This window comes from Rhipicephalus microplus, chromosome 6 (assembly GCF_043290135.1).
Source record: "Rhipicephalus microplus isolate Deutch F79 chromosome 6, USDA_Rmic, whole genome shotgun sequence".
Classification (NCBI taxonomy): domain Eukaryota; kingdom Metazoa; phylum Arthropoda; class Arachnida; order Ixodida; family Ixodidae; genus Rhipicephalus; species Rhipicephalus microplus.
In genome coordinates this window covers 178,999,969-179,027,890 of record NC_134705.1, presented here as the reverse complement: position 1 = coordinate 179,027,890, position 27,922 = coordinate 178,999,969, and the positions used below count along the sequence as shown (strand labels likewise).

The 27,922-nt window shown below is 45.8% G+C and overlaps 2 protein-coding genes and 1 long non-coding RNA gene across 3 annotated transcripts in view; 2 read left to right on the top strand and 1 right to left on the bottom strand.

Moving 5' to 3' along the window:
• Window positions 1-17,675, top strand: part of LOC142765700 (uncharacterized) — a 96,596-nt gene extending 78,921 nt beyond the window's left edge. Inside the window, exon 2 of the long non-coding RNA XR_012884363.1 lies at window positions 17,242-17,675. This is a non-coding gene — a long non-coding RNA (uncharacterized LOC142765700). The remainder of the gene's footprint in view (window positions 1-17,241) is intronic.
• The window catches only part of LOC142765697 (L-2-hydroxyglutarate dehydrogenase, mitochondrial-like), a 33,152-nt gene extending 11,160 nt beyond the window's left edge, over window positions 1-21,992 (bottom strand). Inside the window, exons 1-8 of the mRNA XM_075867147.1 lie at window positions 21,841-21,992; window positions 21,398-21,534; window positions 19,857-20,008; window positions 18,551-18,682; window positions 17,216-17,413; window positions 13,105-13,266; window positions 4,088-4,245; window positions 950-1,081 (exon numbers count right to left, since the gene is read on the bottom strand). Of these exons, the coding sequence (XP_075723262.1) occupies window positions 950-1,081; window positions 4,088-4,245; window positions 13,105-13,266; window positions 17,216-17,413; window positions 18,551-18,682; window positions 19,857-20,008; window positions 21,398-21,534; window positions 21,841-21,980 (1,211 nt within the window). The 5' untranslated portion in view covers window positions 21,981-21,992. The remainder of the gene's footprint in view (window positions 1-949; window positions 1,082-4,087; window positions 4,246-13,104; window positions 13,267-17,215; window positions 17,414-18,550; window positions 18,683-19,856; window positions 20,009-21,397; window positions 21,535-21,840) is intronic.
• A 221-nt stretch (window positions 21,993-22,213) lies between these two features.
• Window positions 22,214-27,922, top strand: part of LOC142765696 (E3 ubiquitin-protein ligase TRIM9-like) — a 290,659-nt gene continuing 284,950 nt past the window's right edge. Inside the window, exon 1 of the mRNA XM_075867146.1 lies at window positions 22,214-23,126. Coding sequence (XP_075723261.1) covers window positions 22,296-23,126 — 831 coding nt within the window. The 5' untranslated portion in view covers window positions 22,214-22,295. The remainder of the gene's footprint in view (window positions 23,127-27,922) is intronic.

Here is a 27,922-nt window from a genome sequence, read left to right as displayed (position 1 = left end):
CAGGCAACAAGTCTCAGATATTTAAATTTCGCCCTGCCACTGTGGTCTAGTGGCTAAGGTACTCGGCTACTGACCCGCAGGTCACGGGTTCGAATCCCGGCTGCATTTCCGGCGGAGGCGGAAATGTTGTAGGCCCGTGTGATCAGATTTGGGTGCACGTTAAAGAACCCCAGGGGGTCAAAATATCCGGAGTCCTCCACTACGGCGTCTCTCATAATCATATGGTGGTTTTGGGATGTTAAACCCCACATATCAATCAATCAATCAATCAATCAATCAATCAAATATTTAAATTTTGTGTCAGTACTCTTTTAAAGCGAAGTTGTTCTAGATTGACACTCCGCCATCTGGCGCCACACAGGAAGAGTCAGGTCACACGACCAGAAGAGAAGAGGCGAGGAGAAAAATCCGATCAGATGCACGCCGCAGATCACACAACCAGCACGCTGGGAGAGGCATGAACCATAAACCAATCGGTGAGTGTACTGGAAAGTGGACTCTGTGCAGCCCACACGGCAGTGGAAGTTCGCACATGAGTGGCAGCGGCAATATCGAGCAACAAGCCCCGAACTTTTGAGTGCAGGAAATGCAGGCCAAGCTACCTCGGAAGGAAGCCGCCAACGTCAGGCTTTGAGAGAAGAAAGTGCAGGTCCACAACAGGGTCACACCCAAGTGCCAGAGTAGGACAGAAATGCCACCATTAACAATAGAAATACAGATATAAAACATCAAAACACACAAACAAAACACCAAAAATCTTGACAGAACAGAAAAAAAGAAACACTAAAGGGGAAACCACAGCCACACTTTTCTCTAAAGTCTCACTTTGTGGAACTCTGTTTAGTTTTTTTTGTTTGTTTGTGAGTGATGTATACTCAATGTGACAAAACAATAAGAAAGCAAAATAATTTGGCAATACTAGTGTATATCAGTACTAAGGGCAACGTACCGTGATACATCTGAGAACTGGAGCTGCGGGATGTATTTCTGCAGCTGCTTCACCTGAGCTCGGATGAACACGCCTCGATAGAGCTCCTTCCAGGCATAGGACATGTTCCGACCGACCAGCTTGCGGAAACCCCTTCCGAATGGAAAGAAAAAGAAGTGCAATGAGTAAATATGTGGCTAACTATAAGATAACAAGAGCAAGTGACAAAAAAGAAAAGGCAATGTTAAAAAGCTCATGAACCCCACCTCAGGCTTGGTGAAAACACACATCCTGAGGAAAGTAGACGCTTCTGCAAACGCTCAGACAAATTTTGCAAATGTACACAGCAAAGGGAGCTTGAAAGCAAAGTGTTAAGTCGGCATTATTTTGTTAGGCTTCCTCTCTTCATACAGAGGCATGTACTTACTGTCTTCGCAGTTGCCAATGGTTGCTCTTTGATGAAGAACAACAGATAGCATGCCAATCGACAATAGTCAACATAAATAAAGAGCAGTGTTTGGGTGACGTGAGGTTCCTGCCACGCGGTGCCACTACGTGCCAGCACCAAGCTCTATACGCAGCAGTCACACTCGTGCACAAAGGCAACGCAATGTGAGAGAGGGATTACATTCCATCACTCACACTCGGGGCCATGGCATGCATCGACGTAACTTCTTTTCTTCAATAAGTCCATACGTTTATTGAACTAGCCCAAAAGTCTGCTCTCAAATAATTTCTTTCCTGCTGCCATCCCTCCCTGTGTAGCTTGCAGCATGTTCATCTGGACGAAAGATGAGGGAAAGCATATAAAGCATCTAGTGAGCCTGCGTAACTCTGCTTGCTCATGACAGATGCAAGAAATTTTTGCCGCAATAGATTCGTCAAGCAGCAAGTATAATACTGAAGTCATTTGGTGATTGTTGTGAAAAGTTATTAGAAATTTCTTTATAAGACACTAAAAAAAAACAACAATTTTTCTCATAATAGTGCATCACTCTTCCGTAATTCCAAGCTCACCATGCTTACTGTGAGAAGATGTTTTGTAAGTGATAAGACGTCGAAAAAAAAAAGAAACATTTGGTGGCGATGCCACCTTGAAGTTCTCACACCAAACGCTGCGACATGAGAGATTTTAATGGGGTGCAATACAGTCGAGCTCCTTTATAAGAGGCGCTGATGTAAGATATAAATGGGTATAAGAGACGCTAATGTGCCAACAGAAAATGCATACACGGTACCCTATTTCTAAAAGACACTCCATATAAAAGACAAGAATTGCTGCCCTGAGCATGCTTCTTATAAATGGGTTCAACAAACACTCAAACCTCGATATAATGAAAACGGATATAATAAAATATCCGTTATAATGACCTAAATGAAAAATAGTCCTGCGATAGGTATAGTGTTAGAAATAAACCTTTATAACAAACTTCTGGATATAAGAAACTTATTTGGGTGTAAGATACAACTTTGTCATAATGAAATTTGAGTGTACGTCCTACATAGTTCCTAATCATTCAAACTGAAGTGCAATGTCCTCCGAGTGGCCCATACACTTATTGTACCAATTTTCGGGAATTGCCAGTGAGCGAGTGATGCAATATTACAAAAAATACTCCGAAATTCATGACATCACACACGAAGATTTCAGCGCAAAATCTAAAACTGATACTTGGACCTTGATTATCTCCTCTATTAGTAAACCTATTAGTGCCCCATTAAGAAATTGGTTAAGAGGAACATTTCAGTAGACTCGCTGTCCATGAAAGTGGCTTGACGTGCAAGGCTTCACATTTATTCAAAAGTGGCTCCTTTGTCTTAACTTGTGGGCGGTACAATGCTACCACATTGGGTCAGTGCCTATCTGGAAATGTCTTCGAGACCCGCGGATATTGACTACGAGGTTATGCATGCTCACACTGCCTTCCCTCTGGCATGTTGCAATGTTTTCTCACTTAGATCTACAAATGTAATGGTGTCGGTCACTGTTCGATCCGGGTAGGATTTCTCGCTCTGCAGCAGCGAATCCATAACTCAGTGGTAAATCTGTAGTGGCTAGAAAGGTTTCCCTAGTGTCGTGAACAAGGTGGAAAAGCTGAAAGATTTTACGATACAGCCGCAGGAGGGCGCAACCGCTCGCTGGCGTGCGGCATTTGCATGTCCGAGTCAGCGCTCTCAGGTGTTCATCATTGAAACCAAACTTTGTGGTAAAGGCACAAACTCGCTGTGCTCGCGAACACAGGGCACCCATAAATTGTCAACAAAGGAAAAAACAGATTTTTGGAGTATGCTGCCAGGTTATCCTCATCTGAACGGCATATACAAGCCGGATATATAGCACGTATAGAACGAAGACGTAGGAGATTCAGGGCTTCAGTCCCAGTTTATGATCACTCGTTTCCACGCAGTTCCATATATATATATATATATATATATATATATATATATCCATATATATATCCATATATATATCCATATATATTTACAGCACTTACGTCAAAAACATAATACAATCACCAGATAAAAAGACGCAAAGACAAGTGTTTTGATGCAGAATGTGGGTGAACAGTGAAAAAAAATGTAAAGACAGGTATATCTCAATGAAATGAACACTAAATCATAAACAATTAATTAAAAATGAGCATCAGCCAACCACAAATTGGAATTCATGCACGCATGAGGAGGAGGAGGAAAATGGAAGGACAGGGAGGAATAAATATTGAACATTTTAGGAAGCTGCGACAAACCTAATGCACATTCATTAACATGAAAAAGGAAAAACAATAATTAAAAGTCAAGCAACAGCTGGATGCAAACTTTGATTTCTCAGTGCCCCTATTTGCAATGACACTTAGCAAAAAAAAAAAATCAAAATTTTTGCATGGGGTCTAAACTGCGGTTACTGGCACCGCTGCATTTTCAGGTGTTTTTGTTTGTCCCGTTTTGAGGCCACGCTTTTATTCAGTGACTTTGTGAAAAAGTGCAGCGTGGTGAGTGCATAAAACTTTATCACATCCCCAGTGAGCCGCTCCTTAAGTACTGTGCAACCGATTGGTTGGCACTGTTACCCCCTCTTCATTTTGCATTCTAGAAAAATTTTGCGACAATGCCATAGGCTTGTGTGTTGGTTGGGTACTGAGTAATCTGTCTGGCACTAACCTGAACGCTAGGGCGTCCACAAGCTCGGGTATGTTGATGTCGAAGTAGCCATAGCCCTCTCTTCGGAATGCGAGCACGGCATTTGGCCCAAGAAGGACGCTGCCGTCCATCCTAGGCGTGTAGTGCACGCCGAGGAAAGGAAAACGTGGGTCTGGAACCTGAAAGTAAAAAAAAAAACAAATCAAGCGCAACTATTATTTCCCTGTACCTTCTATCAAAGCGTATGAAATCTAACACCAAAGACAGTTCGGGCAAGTGAATCAACTGAAAATGTAAACGGACGATTTATTGTGTTAGAAGACACATATTTAAGGAGTTCTCATTTCAATTTACACATACTAACTACAGGTTCAGAGAGAGTGGTGGATATTAGGAATTCAATGCAGCACTTTGTTTTCTCATACGTGCAGCAGAATGAAAGCTGAACTTTACATCGGGAATGGCCCTAGCCAGACACATTTGTTGTTAAGCAAGAGTGGGAAGGAGTTTAAAGCAGCGCACATAAGCGTGATGTGCATTCTTTTAGTGCAACATCGTGTCCCCAACGAAGTCAAAACAAAAGATTTTCAAGCTTACAAGTTCCATACAGAACTTGCATGGAGCTCAAAGACTGGGAAAAGCAGCTTGTCTCTTATGGCAGAGGCATCTCTGTGTACAAATGCCTGAAGACTACATTTGGACTTTAGGAGTGTGCCTTGATGATCAAGTAGCCATTTTCGAGGAGGCAAGTCGCAGAATGAAAAGTGGTAATGCAGCGTTTCTTTTTTTTTAGTTCTTTAATGTGTGTGCTGTAGATACGATGGAAATATTTGCGGCATGTGCAGTAGTAGTACAAGAAAGCTACAACATTCTAGAGCAGAGCTGGGAGCACCAATATATGTGCCTGTTTTGGAGCAACTTTGGAGCAGCAAACTTATAGTTTTGTAGCAGAGAAAGTAACCTTTCCATGGGTCGCCAGCCCATCCTAAAATATATGCAAATTGTGAAAGATTTGCTATGAACAAATACGAATGCTAAGAGAGAAGCTTACATGCAAAGGTAAAATTTTTGTTGAAAATTTCATGTTCCTGCCAAGCAAAAGAAATTAGATCAATCTGCCACTGTATGAAACTGTGATGGCAGTACAAGTTTCAGTAATAATCAGGACAAAAACGCTACACAACAGCAATAGAAACTTATGTATTGAGCATGAGAGGCATGAAATAGACTGCAAAATCTAGTAGATGTGCAGCTGGTGCAATTCGAGTCTTCAAGGTAGCCTAATCTAATGCAATCCCTCAAAATTGCCAAAATCAACACTACTACAAAAATGAAAATTAAGTGAAAAAGTAGATCAACACCTATGATTTGTTCTAGGACACCATGGCAACGCAATATTCACGTCACCAAACACAGGAATCCCCCTCTCAATCCTGTCTATCTTTTGCTGCCACTCCTCCACATGATAATCACCTGTTGACTACATTAGTAAACAACAGATTTAATAGCATCAGTAGTTGTGTTCAGTGATAAGACATGTAGCATGGTTTCGCTGAGCAATGCATATCCTTCATCTTGTGGGGGTGCTGACACCCCCTGTAAAGTTGCTTGCGCCGCTCGCCCAAAGGTTGCATTTCGGGCAACGACCACCGGCTACAGATGGCGTTATGTTCACGTAGAATAGAGTGGTAGCGCCGGCGGTGACCCCTGGCGGAAGGCAGGCCTTGGTGGCGGGCGAGAGTTGAGCGAGCCTCTTCTGCGCGTGGCGGCTGCCGCGAACGCTTGTCTCTTGCATGGGTCTTCGGCGCGTGGCACCACGGGCCTGCGCGCCGGGGAGACCCACGTGGTAAGTCAAGGGTTGGCGACGCCGCCTGGGGTATGTTATTGTGTTTGGTGTGTTGCTGTGTTATGTTGTTTGTATGGTAGCGTGTTAATTACAATTGATGTATCGATTCGGCGGATGATATCGTCCTTCTAAAATTAGTTACATAAATGTGTATGTGTTTGTTGGTCTGTACCGACCGCGTCTTCTGTGTCCGTTCACTCAAAGAGCGTAGCCTGGCGCTCCTTCGCCTCGTCGAGACCCCACAATCTGCTGCACATCCTGAATGCGCGTTTATTCCATTCCACTGGGTGGCTAACCAGGATATGCAATGATTATACAAACAAACACCACCACCATTTTTCACACTCGATGCGGCTGGTAATATGTCACACACTTTCTCGTCAGTGCATGGGCTTAACCAAACCTGCGCAGGTACTCCATTAAGTTTTTGTCTTCGAACTGGAGTATGCCAGAAAAAATTTTTCACCAGGAAATCTAGGGCCAACCAAATACTAGCGCTCCCCCGGTGCGTGCTGCATAAATCAGCGATGTATTTGCAACCAGTGTTGCCTGAGGAAAAACTCCGATTGACTAAATTTAGGGAAAAGTTGTACTAAAGTCAGTTTTAGCACAGCTCGATTCAGAATAAGGTGACTTGGTGCAATTGATGCAGGAGCCCCACACATGCTGCGTAGGTCTCAGCAACCACAGCTCAGCTGCTTATTGCAGACCTCACATGGAATGCCAGAGACAGGCACACATTGTCTGTGTTTCTTGAACGATCATATGTACCTGTTTTTGCAGAAGTCTCAACAAGACTGTGCAGTAGCTCAGGGGGTGACTTACTTAATATTTGTTTTTAGTGCATCTTTTGGGCACTCATTTGTGTTGTGTAATACTACCCAAGATAGAGCGCGTGTCGTATATAAGATAAGATGCACATGGAAGTGTCTGGCTCTCTGACGTCACTGTTAAGTTCTTTGTTAGATATAAGACCGCCGCGGGTGTGCGGTGCGATTCTTTTCCGTTGTATTGCTCGTTGAAATAAACATGTGTGTGTTGGCTAGTCGGCTCCCAAGTTGTGAAGACATAACAGTGGCGACGAGGATGGGATGATACTCGGGCACGTTAGCCGGGCCTCGGCGGTAGCTCACGTCACGGCACCAGTATTCTAGGAGCGGAAAGCGTCCTGGTGGATTACCACGACATGGCTTCCTTTGGCCGGTTTGAGCCGTTCACGGAAGAGGGAGACGAAGACTTCGACTCATATGCGGAACGCTTTGAACATTACGTCCGGGCGACCCAGGTCAGTGAAGACTTGAAGGTGTCAGTCTTTGTCACCGCCATTGGAAAACAGGCCTACCGCACGTTGAAGAATTTATTGGCCCCGACCAAGCCGGAAGAGAAAACGTACGACGAACTGCTCCAAATACTGAAAGGGCACTATTCCCCGAAGCCTTTGGTGATAGCGGAAAGATTCCGGTTCAACCGTCGGTCGCAGCGGGAAAATGAGTCAGTTGCCGCATTTGCGTTAGAATTAAAAAGGCTGGCTGGATCGTGCGAGTTCGGCCAATTCTTGGATGACGCCCTGCGGGATCGGTTCGTGGCCGGACTGAGAGATGAAACGGCACAAGCAGAGCTGCTTAAGAAGAGTACCCTGACGTTTCAAGCTGCCTATGACCTGGCGAAAAGTGGGGAACTCGCTCGCACAGAAACCAGAAAAATTCACCCCAAAGAACTCGGTGACGTGAACTTGGTGCGGCCACACCACCCCCAACGGTCCACAGGTACGAAAAGGGGCGTGAGCGGTAACGCGGAGCGGCATGCCGAGGCGACGGACTGTTCGCGTTGCGGAGCAGCGCATGACGCCACCACCTGCCCTTTTCGCAAATATCGATGTCGTGCCTGCAAAAAGGTGGGACACCTGGCAAGGGTCTGCAGAACAACGCCACGTTCGGTGCATTCTCTCATCGATGGTACTGGCTTAGAAGACTCTGGTGACTGGGACGATAAAAGTGGTGAGAACGAGGTCTTGCTTAGTCATATTTTTTCATGTCGGAGTAGTCACGGTGGCTACGCTGTGAAAGTTAAGATCGCAGGCAGGAATGTCACGATGCAGGTTGATACCGGAGCCTCTGTGTCTATTGTGCCAGAAAAAATGTACAGACAGTATTGGCCGAATGTACCCCTAGAAAGATGTAGTTTACGGTTAAAAACGTATGGCGGTTCCACACTAGCAGTTGCCGGAAAGTTGACGGTGCATGTAGAGCACGACGGGCAAACCGAGACCTTGCCGTTGATTGTAGTCCGGACGGAAAAAAATTGTGACACTTTGTTGTTGGGCCGCAACTGGCTAGAGGCTTTGAAGCTGAATTGGGCAAGCGTGTGTAATATCAACTTTGATAAAGCAAACACACATGATAGATCAGCCGCACTCATCGAAAAATTTTCGGAAGTGTTTAATCAATCACTAGGACTGATAGCTGACACGTCGGTCAAACTGGTGCTAAAAGACAGCTGTACGCCTGTTTTCTGCAAACATCGGCCTGTGCCATTCGCACTCCGGAACGCGGTAGCGTCGGAGTTGCAGTCGCTAGTGGAATCTGGAGTACTGGTTCCAGTAAAACACAGTGAATGGGCAACGCCTCTAGTAGTTGTCCCCAAGGCAAACAACAAAGTGCGAATATGCGGAGACTACAAAGTGACCCTAAACCGTTGTCTGAGAACTGATTATTACCCTCTGCCAACAATGGAAGATACGTTTGTAGCGCTGCATGGATGCAAGTGGTTTACTGTCCTTGACCTGTCGACAGCGTACCAACAGTTGCGGCTGCACCCCGAGTCGCAACCCTTGGTCACTGTCAACACCCACCTAGGCCTTTTTCAATATACACGTATGCCGTACGGTATAACAAGTGCTCCATCCATTTTCCAAGCGGTAATGGATGATATGCTGAAGGGGTTGGACAGAGTGTCATGTTATCTTGATGATGTGTTAATAGCGGGGGAAACGATGGAAGAGTGTTATGATAGGGTGGAAGCTGTGCTGACAAGGTTCCAGGAACGAGGGGTGAAATTGCGGAAAGAAAAATGCAAGTTTTTTGAGAAGTCTGTGACTTATTTGGGGCACGTGATTGGGGAAAGCGGAATCCGCCCTTCAGAGGACAAGGTGCGTGCTATAAAAGAAGCACCGACTCCAAAGAACAAGAATGAGTTGAGGGCTTACCTAGGCTTGATAAATTTCTATGGGAAGTTCGTACCGAACATGTCAGCACAACTTAAGCCATTGCATGACTTGCTAGCTGTGAATGCCAAGTGGGAATGGACGGAGGTCGCCGAAAAAGCCTTCAAAGCATCCAAGAGCTGGTTGCTGAGCACGTCCGTACTCACCTACTATAACCCTTCAAGGGAGCTAGGGCTCGTTTGTGACGCATCTGCGTATGGTTTAGGCGCAGTCCTTTTTCACAAGGTAGGATCAGAAGAAAGGCCAATCGCTTTTGCCTCTAGAACGCTCACTAAAACAGAGCAGGCGTACGCCCATATCGAAAAAGAAGCACTGGCTGTCGTGTACGGGTTAAAGAAGTTTCACAAGTACCTTTTTGGGCGAAAATTTGTAATATACTCAGACCATCAGCCCTTGGCGGGATTATTGGGAGAGGATAGGCCGATTCCTGCGATGTCAGCGGCACGCGTGCAGCGATGGGCTCTGCAGATTGCTGCGTATGAGTACAAATGGGTTTATCGCAAATCACGCGATATAGGCAATGCAGACGCACTATCGCGCCTGCCGCTTCGGAACTCTGATGACGTGTCGGAGTACATCGGCTTTTCGATGCTAGACGAGCTCCCACTCTCCGCAGAACACATCAGAAGGGAAACGAGAACAGACAGCCTGTTGTCAAAAGTGTTGTTTTACACGCAGAGCGGTTGGCCTTCAAAAGTGTCTGACGATGCACTGGCGCCCTATTTTGTGCGACGCCACGAGCTTTCTGTTGACAGAGAATGTGTGACGTGGGGAAACCGGGTGATAGTACCATTGTCTCTCCGCGACAAAGTGCTATCACTGTTGCACGAGGGCCATCCTGGAATGGCACGTATGAAAATGCTGTCTAGAAGCCACGTATGGTGGCCTCGCCTTACGCCGGATGTTGAGCAAAAAGTTAAAGAATGTGTAACATGCCAGTTGACGCAAAATGCGGCGCCCAAGGTTCCGGTGATGTCATGGGGAGTGGCGGGGCGCCGGTGGGAGCGTGTGCACTTAGATTTTGCGCATCGAGACCAGCATTGGTTCCTAGTACTTATTGATTCGTACTCCAAGTGGGTTGAAGTGTTTCTGATGAGGTCAACTAATAGCGAAAAGACAATAGAGAAATTGCGCACCGTATTTGCCGCGTACGGATTACCGGAAGAAGTGGTAACAGACAATGGGCCCCAATTTACTTCGGAACTTTTCGAGACGTTCATGAGTCGTAATGGCATCCGGCACACTAAATCGCCGCCTTATCACCCGGCATCGAATGGCAGCGCAGAGCGTTGTGTACAGACGTTAAAGAAAAATCTTCTTAAGCAGGTCATGGACGAGCAGAAGAATGGGCGGATGAAGTCTCTCCAGCAGCGGATCGACCAATTCCTATTCAATTATAGGAACACGCCAACAGGTGTTACTGAAGAGACGCCGGCCCAGCTGTTCTTATCGTGGAAACCTAGAACCAGGTTGAGCTTTCTCCATCCAGATATCGAGCAAAGGATGAAAGAAAAGCTAGAGCGAACAAGGCAGGCAGCCAATCGGCGACGTGGAGCTTGGAGAGACTTCGAGGAAGGGGAAGACGTCCTCGTACAAGGACTGCGCCCCGGGGAAGGAGAGTGGTTGAGCGGTAAGGTAAAAAAACGCGAGAGTTTAAGCACTTATGTGATAGGGATAGGGAACGAGGAGAGGTACGTGCATGTTGATCATATGAGACCACGAACATTCCAGGAGTGTTTCCCGCCTTCGGTTCAGGTGCCGTCTGCAAACTACGAACTTCCCGCATGCACCCAAGACGTTGTGCCTCGCAGGTCTTTAGGTGCCCCTGTACCCATCGAGGGCGCACGAGAGACGGCCGACCCCGATCAAGTCGAGGAGCAGGCAGAAGATACAAACAAAGAACCGGTCAACCTACCGGGCCCTTCATCTGCTGGTGGGGACTGCGGCGAGGGCGAGACTCAATCTTCCCCACCGGAACTTCCGGAACTTCGACGCAGCACCCGGCAAAGACGACCGCCGGATCGGTACTAAAAAAAAAAAAAAAAAAAAAACACTTGGGGGGGGGGAAGGAGTGTTGTGTAATACTACCCAAGATAGAGCGCGTGTCGTATATAAGATAAGATGCACATGGAAGTGTCTGGCTCTCTGACGTCACTGTTAAGTTCTTTGTTAGATATAAGACCGCCGCGGGTGTGCGGTGCGATTCTTTTCCGTTGTATTGCTCGTTGAAATAAACATGTGTGTGTTGGCTAGTCGGCTCCCAAGTTGTGAAGACATAACAATTTGCAGCATGTGATTACATATTGGCAATGTCATCTGTGGCACACGGGTGACAAGCACTTTGAGCATACTTCTTACTTCTTGCATTATCACATACCATAATCTATCTTTGAAAATAAATGATTATGTGAACTTCTTCATTCTGCAGCTGGTGACCATGAAGAAATATGTTCGAGTGCTCTGCAATGGGCATGATGCTTTAAACCAACCACTTTTTATACAACTTGTACAGCGTGACGCACGGTGTTACGTGCTCCAAAAAAATTGTGGGAAGAGTAAGATGGAAGTTTGCAATGAAAATCTGTAAACGGGAGTTGTGTCGAGCCGACGTTTCGACAAGCAGACTTGTCTTCTACAAGGCAACAACAGAACTGATTTCTTTAGCGCTAGCGTCTTTTTGCTTCCTACCCTCTTCTACATTCTAACGAAGAAGGGGGAGGGACAACATTGGTTATGCAGGTGTGAGAGAGTGGGGGAGAAGGATGTGACGAATCGCATTAGTGAAGAAGGAACAGGTATGCCTTGGATAGAAAGAAAATAAGGAAGTGGTGGTGAGGTGAGGATATACATGTGCCGTGGAGTCGTGGTTGTGAAACCGGTTGTCAGAAGTTAACAATGACAGGTTTGAAATTCCTAGATGGAGAGCCTTACTGGCAGTGGTTTTTTTGTGTATGTACCATACTGAATGAATTTGAGAGTTCCTTTAGAAACTATTATACCTGCGGTGTTACTTTACTCTCTTACCATGCTATATGACATTTGTTAATGTGATTCTTTTGCCCTATATCTATTTAATTTATTTCATAATAGCATCAACCCTTTGTTGAGGGTTCTTACAGAGAGGGTACAAATATATACAAGTGAACCAAACATACAGGTATATCAGGTGGCAGCGTAATCCTTTGAATACACGTGCGAGAATTTTTCTCAATGGCAAACATCACTTGCATTTACCACAAGGCCTGGCAACGCATTCTAAAGTTCAATCACAGCTGAGAAAAAAGAAAAAAAAAACATTATTGCAAGTAAAGTATGGTAGTAAAACAAGATTATGATTGACCTGACTGCTTTGTTTGCCTGGCACTTTCAAGTACTCCTCTTTGTTAATTTTAAGTTGTCGGTAAAGTATCCTACGAAAAACTTTCAACAGGTTCTTTTGCTTTCGTGCAGAAGCAGACGGCATGGCGTTGAACTTTTTCTAATTTTATTTTCAGGTTGTCCTGATGAGGGCTACACATGAATGAGGCATGTCCTAGGAGTGATCCAACAAAAGTTTTGTACGCCACTAGTTTTATATGTGCCGTAGCTTGGTGTAATTTTTGCCATAGGAAGCCTAGTCTCTGGTTTGATTTCGAGCACACACTTTGGATGTGTGTATGCCGTGCCAAATTTTGCATACGATTGACTCCTAAATATTTAAATTTGTCAGCGTGCATGAGTAAATTACCACCGATACAATAGCGATGCCCGCATAGAGTCTCTTTGTGAAGGAGTTAAAAACATTGGTGTGGCTCTGCGGTGGAAGATTGAAATGCCACGGAAAAAGCTTGTTTTCAAGTTTTTCTCTATCCTGGATTCGTTTTTCTCACTGTGTGTGATACTTGTTAAAGGTGGCGGCAGTCAACCACAACACCAAAACTGGCTCTTGTAGTGTTCTCATGACAGCTTTCGTTGCAAAAACAAACTCACCGGGTAGATGTTTCCTCGCACCAAGTCTGCCTTTTCTGGCTTGAGGAGAAGGTACTCCCCGCGGAACGGAACGATCTTGGGCTCCGGATCGCAGCCGGAGAGTGCTGCCAGTTTGTCTGAGTAGAGACCGCCGCAGGTGACGATGTAGCGACAGCAGACTGCCTGTAATCACATTACAACACGTGTGTGTTTGTACTTCAAAACAATGATGTTTCAATTCAAACCAAATTGCTACTTTGATAATGCCTCTTTCTAAGTGGGCATCTTCTCATACGACCATTTTGGACATCTTCTATACGTACAGGTGTCACTCCAAATGAATCGCTTTTCATATTGCTTATTCTTCTCTCTCTCTCTCTCTTTTTGAGTCAGCTGTAACGGAATTTTCATGCAATGCGTCATTACAGTTGAACCCCTTTATAAGAGGCACGCACCGAAAAGCAAAGCAACTCTTGTCCCTTATATGAGGTGCTTCTTATAAGTAGGGTACCATATATGAATTTTCTTATCAACCCTTTTTCACTGTGGGCACACTGATATCTCTTATACCCATTTGTCTGTTACATCAGGGTTTCTTAAAAAAGGGGTTAGACTGTAAAACGTTATCGGTATCTTCTTTTGCTGATTTACTTTAAAATACTACGCACACACAATGTACAAATAAATTCATCAGTCAACAGCTGTTGGCCACTAATATTCATGAGGCAGCTTGTGCTTCTGGGGGAGAGCTGCAGTGGTAGTAATGGCAACGATTCCAAAAAGCCACTCTACCGGAACACCTCTATTTTTTTAGAATATCATGGTACGATAAGTTGACTGTATTAAACCGAAAGTTTACAGACTCTAGACAGGTAAAAGGCACTTCATTTCAGTCCTCTGACATCCGTGTTGAGCTCTTTGTAATCAAACGGTCCACACGTTTTGCAAACATGTGTGGTTCGTACTAATTTGCAACAACTGGCGCACAAAGAGTTGATAGATTGTCAATTAAGGTGGCTCTAAAGAGGTGTGGCTGATGGTTTATATATTTATTTATTATTATTTATTCGAAGATACTGCTAATCTCACATCTGAGGCTGTTGAAGGAAAGGTGGTATGGTACATAATAATAATACATAATAAATAAACACAATTCATGTAGGCACATACGTAAGTTGGGTTGAACAAGACAATGCATATGTTATCTACATTAACTATACAAGGGCTGTTAAATTATACCAGTAATAAACAGCATATTAGATGGTGAGATACATCATTCAAAAGAAGAACACAGTTTAAGTAGCCATTGACATAAGTTGGGTTCAACTATACAGTACATATGCACTAGACAAAATCCCACTAACATTATAAAAATGACAAAAAACAGTAATGAACAGCATGCAAGAAAGTTTAGCACGGGAAAAAAAAATCAGAAGTAGCATCATACTTTCATGAGTGATGAACTCATGAAAAGAAGCTGCACATTGACGAAAATGGTAGCTAGGTCTTCCGATTGTGCATGTTCTCTCATAATACCAAGGAGTGGGAAAAAAGGTTTGTGTGGGGTGTCTGTGTCAAGGTCACGTGACAATCTACAAACACATGTGTTTGGGCACTTGTGCATACTGTTCACAGTAACTGAGTCAAGGTAATCACAGAACTGCTAGAGTCTGGTAGCTATTAGAGCTCGGCGAATGGCAAAATTTTGGGAGCAAAGTGAATTTGAGTATTGAATTGTGAGTGCGAATTGAAAAAAAATATTTTTTGGATATTTCTCGAATGATTTTCGAATACTTCGAAGCGAAATTCCAGAAAAAAAGTTGAAGAGAGATCCCTAAGCATGTTCGTATGGGATAGTGTCATGAAAGTGTTTCTTTTGGCTAGTTTGATAAAGCACTGCCCGGGTGGTGTTCTCTAGTTGTCCAATCAAGAATGAGGCCATGCAGAGGCCGAATCGTAGTTAGGTACATAACATGGTGTAAACCAAGGTGTTGCCGACAACACTTTACATGTGAAAGGAAAATATGCTATTTCCTCAGCCTCTTCTCCTCTTTCAACTTCTGTGTAAGGCCAACTGATGTGGTGGACTAGATTAAGTAAAGAGTTTCAAATCTACCTCAATATATAAAACATATAACATCTCAACGATCGTATGTATATATAAGAATATCTGAACATCGTCACATACAAAAACATCTGAAATTTCCAATGGTAAAACTTTTTGGTGTCCAATTTTTTGGACTTCATGCCTGAAGTTGAGGACCGAAACAGTATTAATTGGGCCTCCAGTTTTGCCACATCTATAATCTCCGTGTTGGAACCAGTGCTTTTCTGAGTCAACACATTTGCAACCGTAGCAGAGCTTGAAAGGCGACTTTGCCGCAGTATGACATTGTGATAGGGTGAGGCATATTTAAAATATGATGGGGGCCACTGCCCATTGGGTGTTGACTGCATTTGTCTATGGGAAGTTAGAATAGTTCGCATAACAAAATTTTGGTGCAAATCTAATTGAATAATAAATAATATTCGAAAATATTTGAAATTTCGAATATTCGTACACCCCTAGTAATTATTCCTTTTTTAAGTGTAGCTGTTAAAACGGGTTTCCAGAGGATGGTTCGTTGTGCAGACCGAATGCGAAGACCAACAACAACAGCAGTTGCTGTCTCGCATCAACCGCTGCCCGGAGTGTCACAGCTACAGCCCGTTGTTATACAGCCCTGTTTTAGTGGTGGAATAAGAGACCTCTGCACGACAACATGTACAGCCGACATCGAGAATCAGACAAATTTTGGTTTTGCGAAAAATCTACGCAAAGATGCGTTTCGGCCATGCACGCTTCAATTGACCGCTCGAGATGCTGGAAAATGCTAGAAAGGAAACACAATGTCACTGCCGCAAAAGACGGCAATTTAGCTGGAAAGCTGCAACTTACAATGGAGCGCCACGCATCACTTAGACAATTCTCAAAAGACATTGCACGCCTGTCCACTCCAATGGTCCTTCACCATCACCGAGTAGAAAAATCTCAAGCTTCTTCAACATTTGCAGTGTGAATATCTGTTTCTGCGTTTTCTGTGCTTTCCTCTACTGCCCATGCAGTGATAGTTTCCCCAAACTTTTTTGAAAATTGGGACTTCCCACTCCTCTTTGTATTTTTTTATCCCTTTGCCAGCTCAATTTCAGTGACATGCACATCCTGTCAATTTTGATGTGAGTATAGCTTGTGTTTGCATATGTCAAACAGCTGCTATTTGACCCAGTATAAGTGTGCATTTGGTCCAGTGTATGTATGTTGCCATTTGGCTCAGTCTGCATAATTTAGTATGAATCTGTTGGTCATTGGTCAGCTCTTTATTAGTTTCACATTACATTGATTGCTGTAATATGTTGTATCTGCTAATTTTTAATTTTTATTCACTTATTTGCATCGGTATCCAAAGGGCCCGAGGGCATTACAGAAGGGAGTGTGTAACTTTTTTAATATATCATTTGAATATATGCTAAAGATTGGATGGTAACATAGATGCAATGAAGGAAACCCACAATAACAACAGTGCACAGTTAAAAAAACAATCAATTAAGGATGCAAAGCATAAAAGTATCCGTTACATCAAGGAATCAATGCGAATCAATTAAGGCTCAAAGCTCAAGCACGTGCTTATGAACCAAAGAATGCATCATTGTAATAGCATGTCAAAATATTGGCATGTTCAAAGAGGAAAACACAACAAAACAAAAGGGCTACTCAAAAATGAAAATGCTGTAGTCCTACAAAAGTCATACCATTATGAGAGCAAAGGGTTAACCACAGGAGCCTTAAATTAAGAATTATCAGTAATCTTGAAGACAGATCGGGGGAGGCGATTCACACTTGCTGACGTACGGGCGATGAATTCATTTTAAAAATGGTAGGTGTGGCAGGAATAGCAACTTCATGATGATCGCAGATGCGGGCAGATACGTATGTATGATACAATATATGGGCGATTAATTCTGTCAGCAAGTGTTCTCCAAGTATTAAATGGCGCAGTTCAGTATCAGTGCGCATTCAGTTGCTTGCCCAATAATAGCAATCTCTTATGTAAAGTATATGTATTTGACTCTGCACAGACCCTCTCCACAGTACCTTCTTGTCGCTGACCACTCTCACAGGATGTGTGAGGCCCCCCGTCTTGGACCGGCTCTCGGCCACGGTCTCGATTCCGCGGACAGGGAAATTCAGGATGATGTCTCCCCCTTGGCTCAGGAAGTCCCGACCATATGACTGCGTCACCTCACCCCAGTCTACGATACCTGTGTGCGGAGACCAGAGTGCCTGCAAGCCCTGCATGCCAAGGAGAGAACGCTCTTGACAGACCACCACCCGACACGAAAATTGAAACCTCGGGGCGTTCGCATTGTAGGATTACCTGGTATGCGTACGCACTCCTGGTTGGTTGTTAGTGGCGAACGTCCCCTTTAAGATATTTCAACCGAGTCTTAAAGTAAGCGTGAGAGCTCATTTGAGTTCCCAGCAGCTCGCGACATTGAACGGGGACACCATGTTACTTTCCACGAATAAAGTATACATCGGTGATGTCACGGAAGATTTGCAGCGTGCACGCAATACCATGACCTGAACTCAAAAAGGGCTCTCGTTCCTCATTCCAGAGGCATCGGCTGAATTTTTTGGGGGAGGGCGAGGAGCACGGGCCGGGGTCCCCCAGCCTCATCCCTCTCACTCTGTTGCCAGGCTTTGCTCAAAGTGCGTCTAGCTGCTTGCTTCAGGAATTCTCTCATTTTTTTTCTGAGGGGACATGTTCCTAGCAGGTGTTAATCATAGCAAAGCACCCACATCGTTTCGTTCATCACTGAGCCCGGGGCGCCCGATTTGAAGACTGAACTATCAACAGCACATCATCTTAGACGCGCCCCTTCAGTGAAGCGCTTGTTTACGGTTTTAGGGAAACATTTCAAAGTCACGATAATATTGATCAGAATTAACAATCCCAGCATTAATTTCATGATACCCTCTATGATTTACCATTTATTTCCTGGATCACCTAACACAAAGCTACAAATCACAGTAAAAAAAGTCGCAAACAAAATTTTGCTGTCAGGAGTCCTTTAAGTCTGATAAGGTGGTTCTAAAACCTGCTCAGAAGCACTAACACATTCAATATGAGCTATGCCACAACATGGTTTTATTACATTTCGAGCTGACTTTAACTAAACTCATAACAACGTCTATGAAATGACACCACACAAGTCTGGTGCACATTTTCAAGTGGCATACTCAATGCCAGTGAGAAGTAACAGACAATAATGCCAGTGAAAGTAATGCATAAGGGAAGTTATTAACAACACCCCTACACTTTCACAGGCATTATTGTCTGGTAGTTTTCATTAATATAGTGTCTAGAAAAGAAAATGAGCACTTAAAGATTTACATTCTCCTACATACTCTATGTCAGCAACATACCGTGCAGTTTGGCTCCACGCTCTTTATTTCTTTAGAATCCAACCTCTTCAAGTCTTTCACTCCATTCTTGATGGCCCTCTCTTCCAAGGCGTTCAGTCGTGGAATTTCCTCGGGCTCAACGGCCACAATAAGCTGCAAAAACGGAGGTTGCACATTGCACGCGCAAAACAACCAAAGCATACTCAGCGGTATCTAAAACTGTGGCTAATATACAAAAGCCTGTTTGTAAAGCTGAATGTGAAGAATGTCAGAACACCTTTCTGTCACTATGCCAAATTAATAACCCCAGTGGTGTCAAAGCAATGATATAACACTTATGTGTGCAGTATGGGCCAAAAAGGCGATAAATCAAAAGCTGAATTACAACACGCGCTGTCAAAGAAATGTTTTACATCCGCTACCTTGTGTGTGAGAAGTTTCAGTAACAGGAGTCAGCAACAGACAATGGAAGACTGCTTCTTCCGATTTTCTTTCCAGGCTGCCTCGTGCTAAAGCGCGGCCGTCTATGTGTACGACCTTCGCTAAGCAGCGCAAACCTTCTATATTTACTCCTGTTTCCTTACTTTACTTGTACGCACAAGTTCTGCTACTGCAACTGGCTCTTTCGAGAGTTATACCTTCGGATTTTCTATTTTTTCATTCACAGCTGTTATATGCTCCCCCACTGACGCAGGAGTAGGGTGGCTAGCAGGAGCACTAGGCAAATCTTGACATTTGGCTTGATTGAGATTACATAATGGGCGTGATCACATGTATTTTGCATTGCGTCTTCCCTCACCATCCCCATTTTGCCCACTGATTTTCACTACAGCAGGAGCAACAGATGGCGAGGACACTGCTTTGAACCGGAAGCTGACAACATTATTTTTGCTTGATGCTGGAAGCTGAGGATATTAGCGAGTGGACTCGAAGGAGAACGATAGGTTGACAGAAGTACGTGCATGGAGAGGCGTTAGGTGACACGACTAGCAAGTGCCGCTGAATCGAAACGAAATGGTGCGTTGCTAAAAAACTTGAAGGCACTTTAGTTTCACTTTCGAAAGCAGAACACGATGGCACAATTCGGCCCCTTTGGTATTGCCTTCTTATGACTCTCTGGCGTGGCACCACATCGTGGTGGACACCTCAGCCGTGCCACAAGGAAAGGCACATCTGCACGCGTAACAGTGGCCATTTAAAGCCATCCTTAGAATGCTTATAAGAAGGGACACACAGGATACACTGCAGAAACCTCGAGAAATGGTTTTGATTTTAAATGTTGCACCGATACATGACCGAACAAGAAAAAAAAGGTATATTTCCTTACCTTTCCACATTTCTTGTACGGTATGTTGCGCTCATCGAAGTACTTGTACGACTTCTCCAGTCCTCGCACGCACAGTTTTGCTTTCAGCGATCCGGGAGCGTAATAAATGCCGGCATGGATGACTCCACTGTTGTGTCCACTCTGATGAGCAGCTGTAGTGATCAGATAAAAGCGAGAGTAAATTAAGCATGTAATCAGCTGAATTAGTGATGCCCCCTCTTCATGTTCGCTGACAGACAGCACAGCAGAAAGTGAGCTGTACTACTGAGAACAGTGCCGGCAAATCTACACCAGCACTTGTCGAATTAAATGTTTGGCCGTCCGTTCTCGTTAACAGTGTGACGAGGTAGAACGAGCACATAAACTCTGCTTGTTCATTTGGCAAACTCTTTGCATCCTGGTAGGGTGTAAGGCATCATTGAACAACTGCCAGCTTGCAATAAGATCACATCCTATGCTACACCAACGGGTAAAAGAAGGGCGTCCCACACTCTCCGCCATGGCTACAAGTGGCACCGACTAACACTCCCAGGTTTAGGAGCACAGATGTACCCAACTGAGTCAATGATGGAACTACCGCCACCTGTAGCTTAATTGGTGGAGCAAGGGACGTGTTATTCGAAAGTTGCAGATTCGCTCTCTTCCAGAAAGTAATTGTCCTTTTGTGCCTCTACAACTTGTTTTCACATCTATATCGTAATTACTACAAAAAATTTCTGCTATATTCACCTTGGCTTCATTCCATACCAGCTCTCATTAACGCTGTGTCTATAATTAGCCATTGTACACAAAGTGGGACTTAACATTCGGGTTAAAATAAATGTTTTATCACTCTTTGGTAGGGTTGTGTGAATAGTGAATCTTATAATCCAATTGAATAAGAATCAAGTGGGGATGACACCGAATCAAATACAAATAAATATCGAATACTGTTCGAACAGCGAGAGAACCATTTTCAAAGCAGTCCTACGCTTACAAGGTCACAATTTTTAAAACTTTTGATAAATATCCCAGAACGTCCATTGCCAGCTGGATCATTCCGACGGGAATATCTTCAGCAGAAAATATTCCTCAGCTCCAAATCGATGAATCTCAAGCTAGAAAATGGCAGAGTTTCTGCCTGAAACTGACAGAGTGCCGGTGGATATTCACCCACTTCGAGCTGAATTATCGAAATAAAAGTATTTCAAGCTGGAAAATTTCCGGTTTAATAATCTAGCTGGGAATACAACCATTTTCCATCTGGGATGTATCAATAGCAAGGACAGTTTCCTGCTAGTTGAACAAAGGTAATGATAAAAGGGCGAAGGAAGTTTTTTAGTATGCAGTAAAGTCACGTAAAACTCCTTGAAATTCTGATGTCGTTCGAACGTAAGTGCCACTCAGACAGTGGCTGATAAAAGCTATAGCCAATACACATAATCACCGAAACAGATTGTTCACGTGAAAACTGGTTCATCATTTCGGTTACACAGTAAATGGACCTGCAACTGCACGTCGAAGCGGCTATCATCCCAGCTTACGAGAACTTAAACGCTCACCAAGTTTGTTTTCTTTTTCCACAATGGCCAGCTTGAGATTCGGATGCCGCAAGGAGAGTTCCCTCGCTGTCGCCACTCCGACAATGCCACCGCCTACGATGACTACGTCGTACTCTTGCCGAGCTTTCGCCGGGTCGCTGGAAAGTTGTGAACAAAACCGAACATCCCCGTTCAGCACTCCGCGAAGGCGCAGATTACGCCAACTCGGAAATGCAGAACTTCGAACTGCGCACGTAATCAACATCGTGTTCGTCCGCATGCGTCTTCAGCCAAACATGTGCGCGACCACCCAGTCTCCTTGCAATTTTTTATTTCACCTCTACGTACTTATCGGGCAATGATTATCAGTTTGCGCAATGACTTCATCGCCGCTCAGGTGGAAGCCGAGCGCATAAACGCGACCATCGCGCGCTCTGCGGTGGCTCTAGTTCAAATTGTCGTACCTGTATAAACACATGCATCTCGAATTTCGAACGATGCATTCCGATCGCAATAAACTTCGCGATCGCAGCGAGTGAACGTTTAAAACAGATGCCCCGTAAGACGCTCGACGCTTCAAGAGCCGCAAAATGGGCGCGGCCATGTCAGTGTGCGTTGCGATCGTACAATATAAATGACTATTTCAAAAGGCGAATGTAAACGTCAGTTGTAACTTTCTTAGATGAGTAGCATGCTCGTAACGCGCCACACTTGTTGCACACATATACGAGTGAATCGAACGCGCCCAAAAAAGTCACGTGAACAAAACAGTCACGTGATGACGCGCGCGCGTGCGCACTGCGCTTGATGTCCCGGCGCGCCGCGTGCGATCTGTCCGCGAGAGCGTGCGTTCCCGCCCGCTCCTTCAGTTCTCTTCGAGCGCGCTTTCGGCATGCGTTTGTGATGGGCCTCTGCCGCCATGGAGGAGGAACTCAAATGTCCCGCGTGCAAGCATTTCTACTCCAATCCGGTGTTGCTTCCGTGCGCGCACTCGCTGTGCCTCAACTGTGCGTTGAACGCGCAGCAGCCGGCAAACGCGCCGACAGCTGCCCACGTCGCAAACTCGACGTCGTCTTCGGAAGACAGCGGCAACGGCAGCAACAGCGGCCTGGTCGGTTCGTCGTCTGAGATCGGGACCACAGCGGATTACCCCGATGGCGACAAGCTGAGCCTGCTCAGCGAGACGGACAGCGGCGTGGTGTGCACCAGCCGACCGAGTTCTTACGTGGGAACTCCGAATCTCCAGGGCGTTCTCTTCCCGCCGCTGCTTCACAGCGGCGTCGCCCTGCTGTCCCTCGCTTGTCCCGAGTGCCACAAGCTCGTGTACTTCGACGAGAATGGCGCACACAACTTGTCGCGCAACCGGGCCCTGCAGAACATCGTGGATAAGTACGGCGAGACGCGGCGCCTGCCCGTGGCCTGTCAGTTGTGCGAGGCCGATAGACCGCGGGAGGCATCGGTGATGTGCGACCAGTGCGAGGTGTTCTACTGCGAGTCGTGTCGTGAAAACTGTCACCCGGCTCGCGGACCCCTGGCCAAGCACACGCTGCTCGAGCCTCAGCAGGGCAAGAAAATCCTTCGCGCCCGTTCGCAGGGCGCTCGGGATTCCAAGTGCTCCGATCACGTCGACGAGGCGCTCAGCATGTACTGCATGGTGTGCAAGGTTGCGGCCTGCGTGCTCTGCCTCCAGGATGGAAGGCATGCCAGTCACGACGTTCAAGCCTTGGGATCCATGTGCAAGGCGCAAAAGGTGCGTGTCTTTTATCTACTTTTGCCGTGTATCGGGCACGGTTTCGCACGGTAAAGCGCGCTTGTAGGTCGTCATTTCAAAGAGTTTTTGACAGCTAGCTCGCCCGAAGACTCCGCCGCAAACAAACGAGCCAGCGGCATTTCCGTGCGCCACTCATACGGTCATGAACATTTGCTCGGCGACAACGACTCACGTGTATCGGCCGTTGACATAAGCTTGCTTTCTTCCTTATGGCATCTTCGTCGAATTTCCTAGGCGACGGTTTGCGAATACTGCCGTATCTGTCGTGCTTTTTTTTTTTTTTTTTTTTTTGCGGGCGCCGCTTTCTTTTTGCTGCTGCCGCTACATCGTCGGCTGCAACCGGTTGAACGACATTTCGTGCCGGAACGGCGCCTCGGCAGCGAAAATTTTATTTTATTCCGTTCCCACGACGATTCCCGTCCGTTGCGACGGCACTTTCTTCGAGCTGTTTGTTGATGCCGCGTCTTCTTCCTGTCACAGAGCCGTAGTACGCGGATGCGGAATTGACCTTGGGTCCCTTTTTAAATTGTCGCGCCCGTTCCCGACAACGCAGCTGCGCCTGTTGCGTGCGTACAGCGTAATGCTACGCTCATTTGCCGAAAGTTTGGCCGCGTCGCCAAGGTCTGGGCACCATTTGGCTCACCGATCGGTGCCAAGATCTCGCGCAAAGGCCAGACGTGGCAGCCCGTAAACACAAGAGTCGCGGCCATTTCGGATGGGCGAATCGTCCGGTGTCGCATCTGCTATGCGCCGACGGGCTTGTTTGGTCTCGTTCGGGGCGTTCTGCATCGCTGGTGTTGCAAGGCGCGCACGGTGGCTGCAAGGGCCTCCCCTCCTTCCCTGGGCAGATGTTTCTGGCTGTGCGCGTTGTGGGAAGACGCGCTGGCAGCTGCCGGGCGTGTGGCACGACCCCCTCGTTCACGCGTTTGTGCATTCAGCCGTGCGCGCGTTGCAGGTTTAGAACCCGAGTGCCACGTGCGAAGGAAGAGGGAGAGAGACAACCCCTGCAAGCGCTCTCATACAAATTGTCGCCGTCTGTACTTGCCACTGTATGCAGGTCGTGTATGACGTCGGCGGGTCGAAGAGTCACGTGCTGCAACAAGTTGGTAGCTTTCGCGGTGGGAGGAGGTTGTTTTATCGTTGTAGGTTGTGCGAAACGTTACTAGGACGAACCAGAATAGTTTATGTGAACTAAAAAAAAAAACGTGTACATACCGTATTTTGTCGCATATAATCCGTCCACTCCCACAATTGTAACTCAAAAAGAAACGTTTGTAATCCGCACGCCCGTTTTTTACGAACCTTTTTTTGATGTTTTATAATGCGGGTTATGTGCGAGAAAATTATATAGACTTGGCAGTACGTGCTCTTCGCGTCTACTCTGATGAAAGCTTCGCGTTACCAGCAGTGATGGATCGTTGCCACTGATAAGCCTGATCTAATTGCTTGTTGAGATAGTTATGGTCGGCAAACGATTGGGCGCGCGGGGCAAATTCGATTGCGATCGAGACAGATACGGGGTCGCATTTCCGCACGCTTAAGCGGCGCTGGGGAAACCGGTCGCAATCGAGGAATTCCATCGCAATAGAAAGTGGTCCGTTGTCGGTCGGAGCCTTCTTCTGCCGTTTGATGAAATGATGATGAAATAAACATTCATTTTGAATTTTTCTGTGTAACTGCTATCCACTTAAGCGGTCGCTAAAAAGCGTCCGCTCTGAAGATTGGCTGTCAAACGAAACGTCTTTTAGAACCGTACTCGAAGACATTCGTCTTGTGTGTGTTTTAGCTCGGGAGTACTTGTAAAAACTGAACGAATGGCGCAATTACTGTGCTAATGAATGACTACGTTTGTAGTCATAATGATGGACGTACGAATAACTCAGTCAAATACTTGCATCAGTGTGTAGCATGATGTGTGCAGGGGTGGGGGGGGGGGGGTGATATACTTCAGAAATTGTCAGTTTCTCTTGCGTATAATGTTGATACGTGTTCATATGGAACTGTCGCTTCGGCACAGCTGAAATGGCACCCGAAAGGAGGAAGACGACAACGTGGTTGTTGTGGGTTGGTCTCTCGACCTTTTTCCGGTGGCCTGCATGACTGTGCGCTCTTTAAGCCGTTAGCAAGACCTGCTGTCGGTGAATAAATCGTCCCCGTAACAATATAAACGCACATATGCCTACGCACGCACGAACTTAAGCGAAAAAAAAAATCGGTCTGCTCTTCATATCCACTTGAAAACAAGAAACTAAGCAAAACGTAAAGTAGCTGTCCTCGTTTTCTCCATTTATTATTATTATTTCTTGTTCAGTACGAACCAGCTACTAGCCCTACTACGTGTTTTGATGAGTAAGGTAAGAAAGAGAGAAGTTGGGGGCCATAAATGCCTTATAGAAATCGCTCGTAACAGAGGTAACATAAAGCACCCTGGGTCGTAAAACTTGGTATTTTCGCACAACCCCGGAAAAGAGACGACTCGTTAACACGGTCGCATAAAAATAAAACGTGATTGAACGTATAGGCAGGTGACGTAAATTTGTTGCTGGTTTTTTTTTTGCACATAAATGCGGCCATATTATGGAGCTTATCGCAGTACCTGCTTTTGTCTAGGAACCAGCCTTATTATTACAGCTAACAAAAAAAAAGGGGGGGGGGAGGGGTGTTGGACTTGATATGCAGCTAAAGCAATGAAAGCAGTGTTGGTTTTATAACAGCACATAATTATTTTTTTATGGAGGTGAAATGCTAAGAGTACGGTGGGCCTAGATTTAGATGGCCTGAATTTCCGGAGCCCTCCAAGCTCTATCTATTACGCTGTTTGCGCCTCTCCTGATCATGCTACTTTTTTTACTTTTGGCACCGCCGTGGTGGTATAGTGGCTAAAGTACCCGGCTGCTCACCCGCAGGTCGCGGGCTCGAATCCCGGCTGCGGCGGCTGCATTTCTCGATGGAGGCGGAAATGCTGTAGGCCCGTGTGCTCAGATTTGGGTGCACGTTAAAGAACCCCAGGTGGTCTAAATGTCCGGAGCCCTCCACTACGGCGTCTCTCATAATCATATGGTGGTTTTGGGACGTTAAACCCCACATATCAATCAAAATCATATGTTACTTTTGTTGGCTGGCTACGTCTTGGTCCACAGTCCTCCCGTTATGGATTCAAACGACAGATTGGCTGTGATCACACCTCGTTCGGAAAGTTGTCGAATGGTAGAGGCGTATCGTGAAGTCGATAGGCTTTTGTAAGAAAGCCACTGAAACATAGAAAAGAAAAAAAAAAGCAGGAGAAGAATTAAAACAGATCCATAAGCAGATACAGTGACACAGCGGTGGCACCATATTTGGAAACTATATAGGGCCCGGTTATGTGCAGGTGCACTTTCTGGGGTTTCGACCAGGAAAGAATGAGATTTTCTTGGAACAGTAGGGATTTTTATGGTTGAGATCGGCACTGTTATCTAGTGGGGTGCTTTTGCGCATGCTGTATATGGACTTGGGAGGAGGTGCTTTGTTTTTTTTTTGTGTTTTGAAACTAAGTGTCAGTTGTCAGTATACTACATCGATACTGTCGCTCTCCTGTCAACTTTTTTTTTTTTAGGTGCGAATCACCTTAATATTTCATCTTGCATAGGCGTAATAGCGGGGCGGGGCAAGGGGGTGGGAGCCCCCACCCCTCCAATAAGAAGTTAGTAGGGCTGAGCTTCCCCCCCTCCCCCTCACTTTCGACAGGGGTCACTCTTAGAGGCTTTCTTCGAGTTTTAAAGGGACACACTAAAGGACAACTCGATCTTTCGCTTATTAGTAGAGTACAATTTCCCAATCCCGAAAACAATAGGTTTTGAAGGTTCCTACTGGGTCCTAGTACGTAGCATTTGATCGTTGCATACGAAGTACTTTGTCGTCTGTGGTTGCCATAGACCCAGCGTAGGAAGTTTCGGATTTCATGGAGCCACCATCGCGAAAACAGGAATAATACATTTTGAAAAGTACGACGTGACGCGCGGAAATTTGAGCGCGTAATTTAAAAACGAAACTGCAGCGTTGGATTTTCTCCGCTAATTTATGATAGTGGAACATATGGCGTTAGAGTTCTTAAGGGTACAGTGGATCAATCAAGACCAAGTTTTAGTTTCCCCTATATTGTTTATTTAAGCTAATTGGGAGGCGATCTTCGTATAAACTTTGTGGAAACTATCTGCCAACACGGGCCCGTGCGAGAATTCGGCGACGTTCGCTTTTGACGATCATCTCCGCTCGTTGATTTCTCGAGGGGCTCTTCGTCGGTGCGCTAATCAATATGCCCGCTTTTGTTTTCGCGCGCCGTCCCGAAGTTTCGGCGAATGTAAACAAAGCATGGCACGCCGTCAAGAGTGGCGAGCGGGAACCTTCGAGTTTGCGGGAGAGTGGCGGCGCGTCTGCGGGCGGCTAAATTTATCGCTCTCGCCCCCCTTCCCGCGTATCAGATACGCGCGGTTCTTTAAAAACGGCGGCCGGACGGGAAGGCGGTCTTTCGGGCATCGGACAGGGTGCGTTGCGCGAGGCAGGCTATAGGGTTACGTAAAGGCGCGCGTAACAATCGCGGTCGTTTCCGCGCGCGTCGACGCTGTTAGTATACTACGTGGAACCGGCGAAAGTGGCGCCCTCGGGTGCGTAAAATTCGAGCGAAAAATGAAGCACCCTCTGTCGGCGGTGTATAGGCTCAGTTTCTGCGCTGATGCTCAGTGTCGTTGCATTGTGTTCTGATTGCAAGGACCTCTACGAGAGGGCAGTGGGTGAGT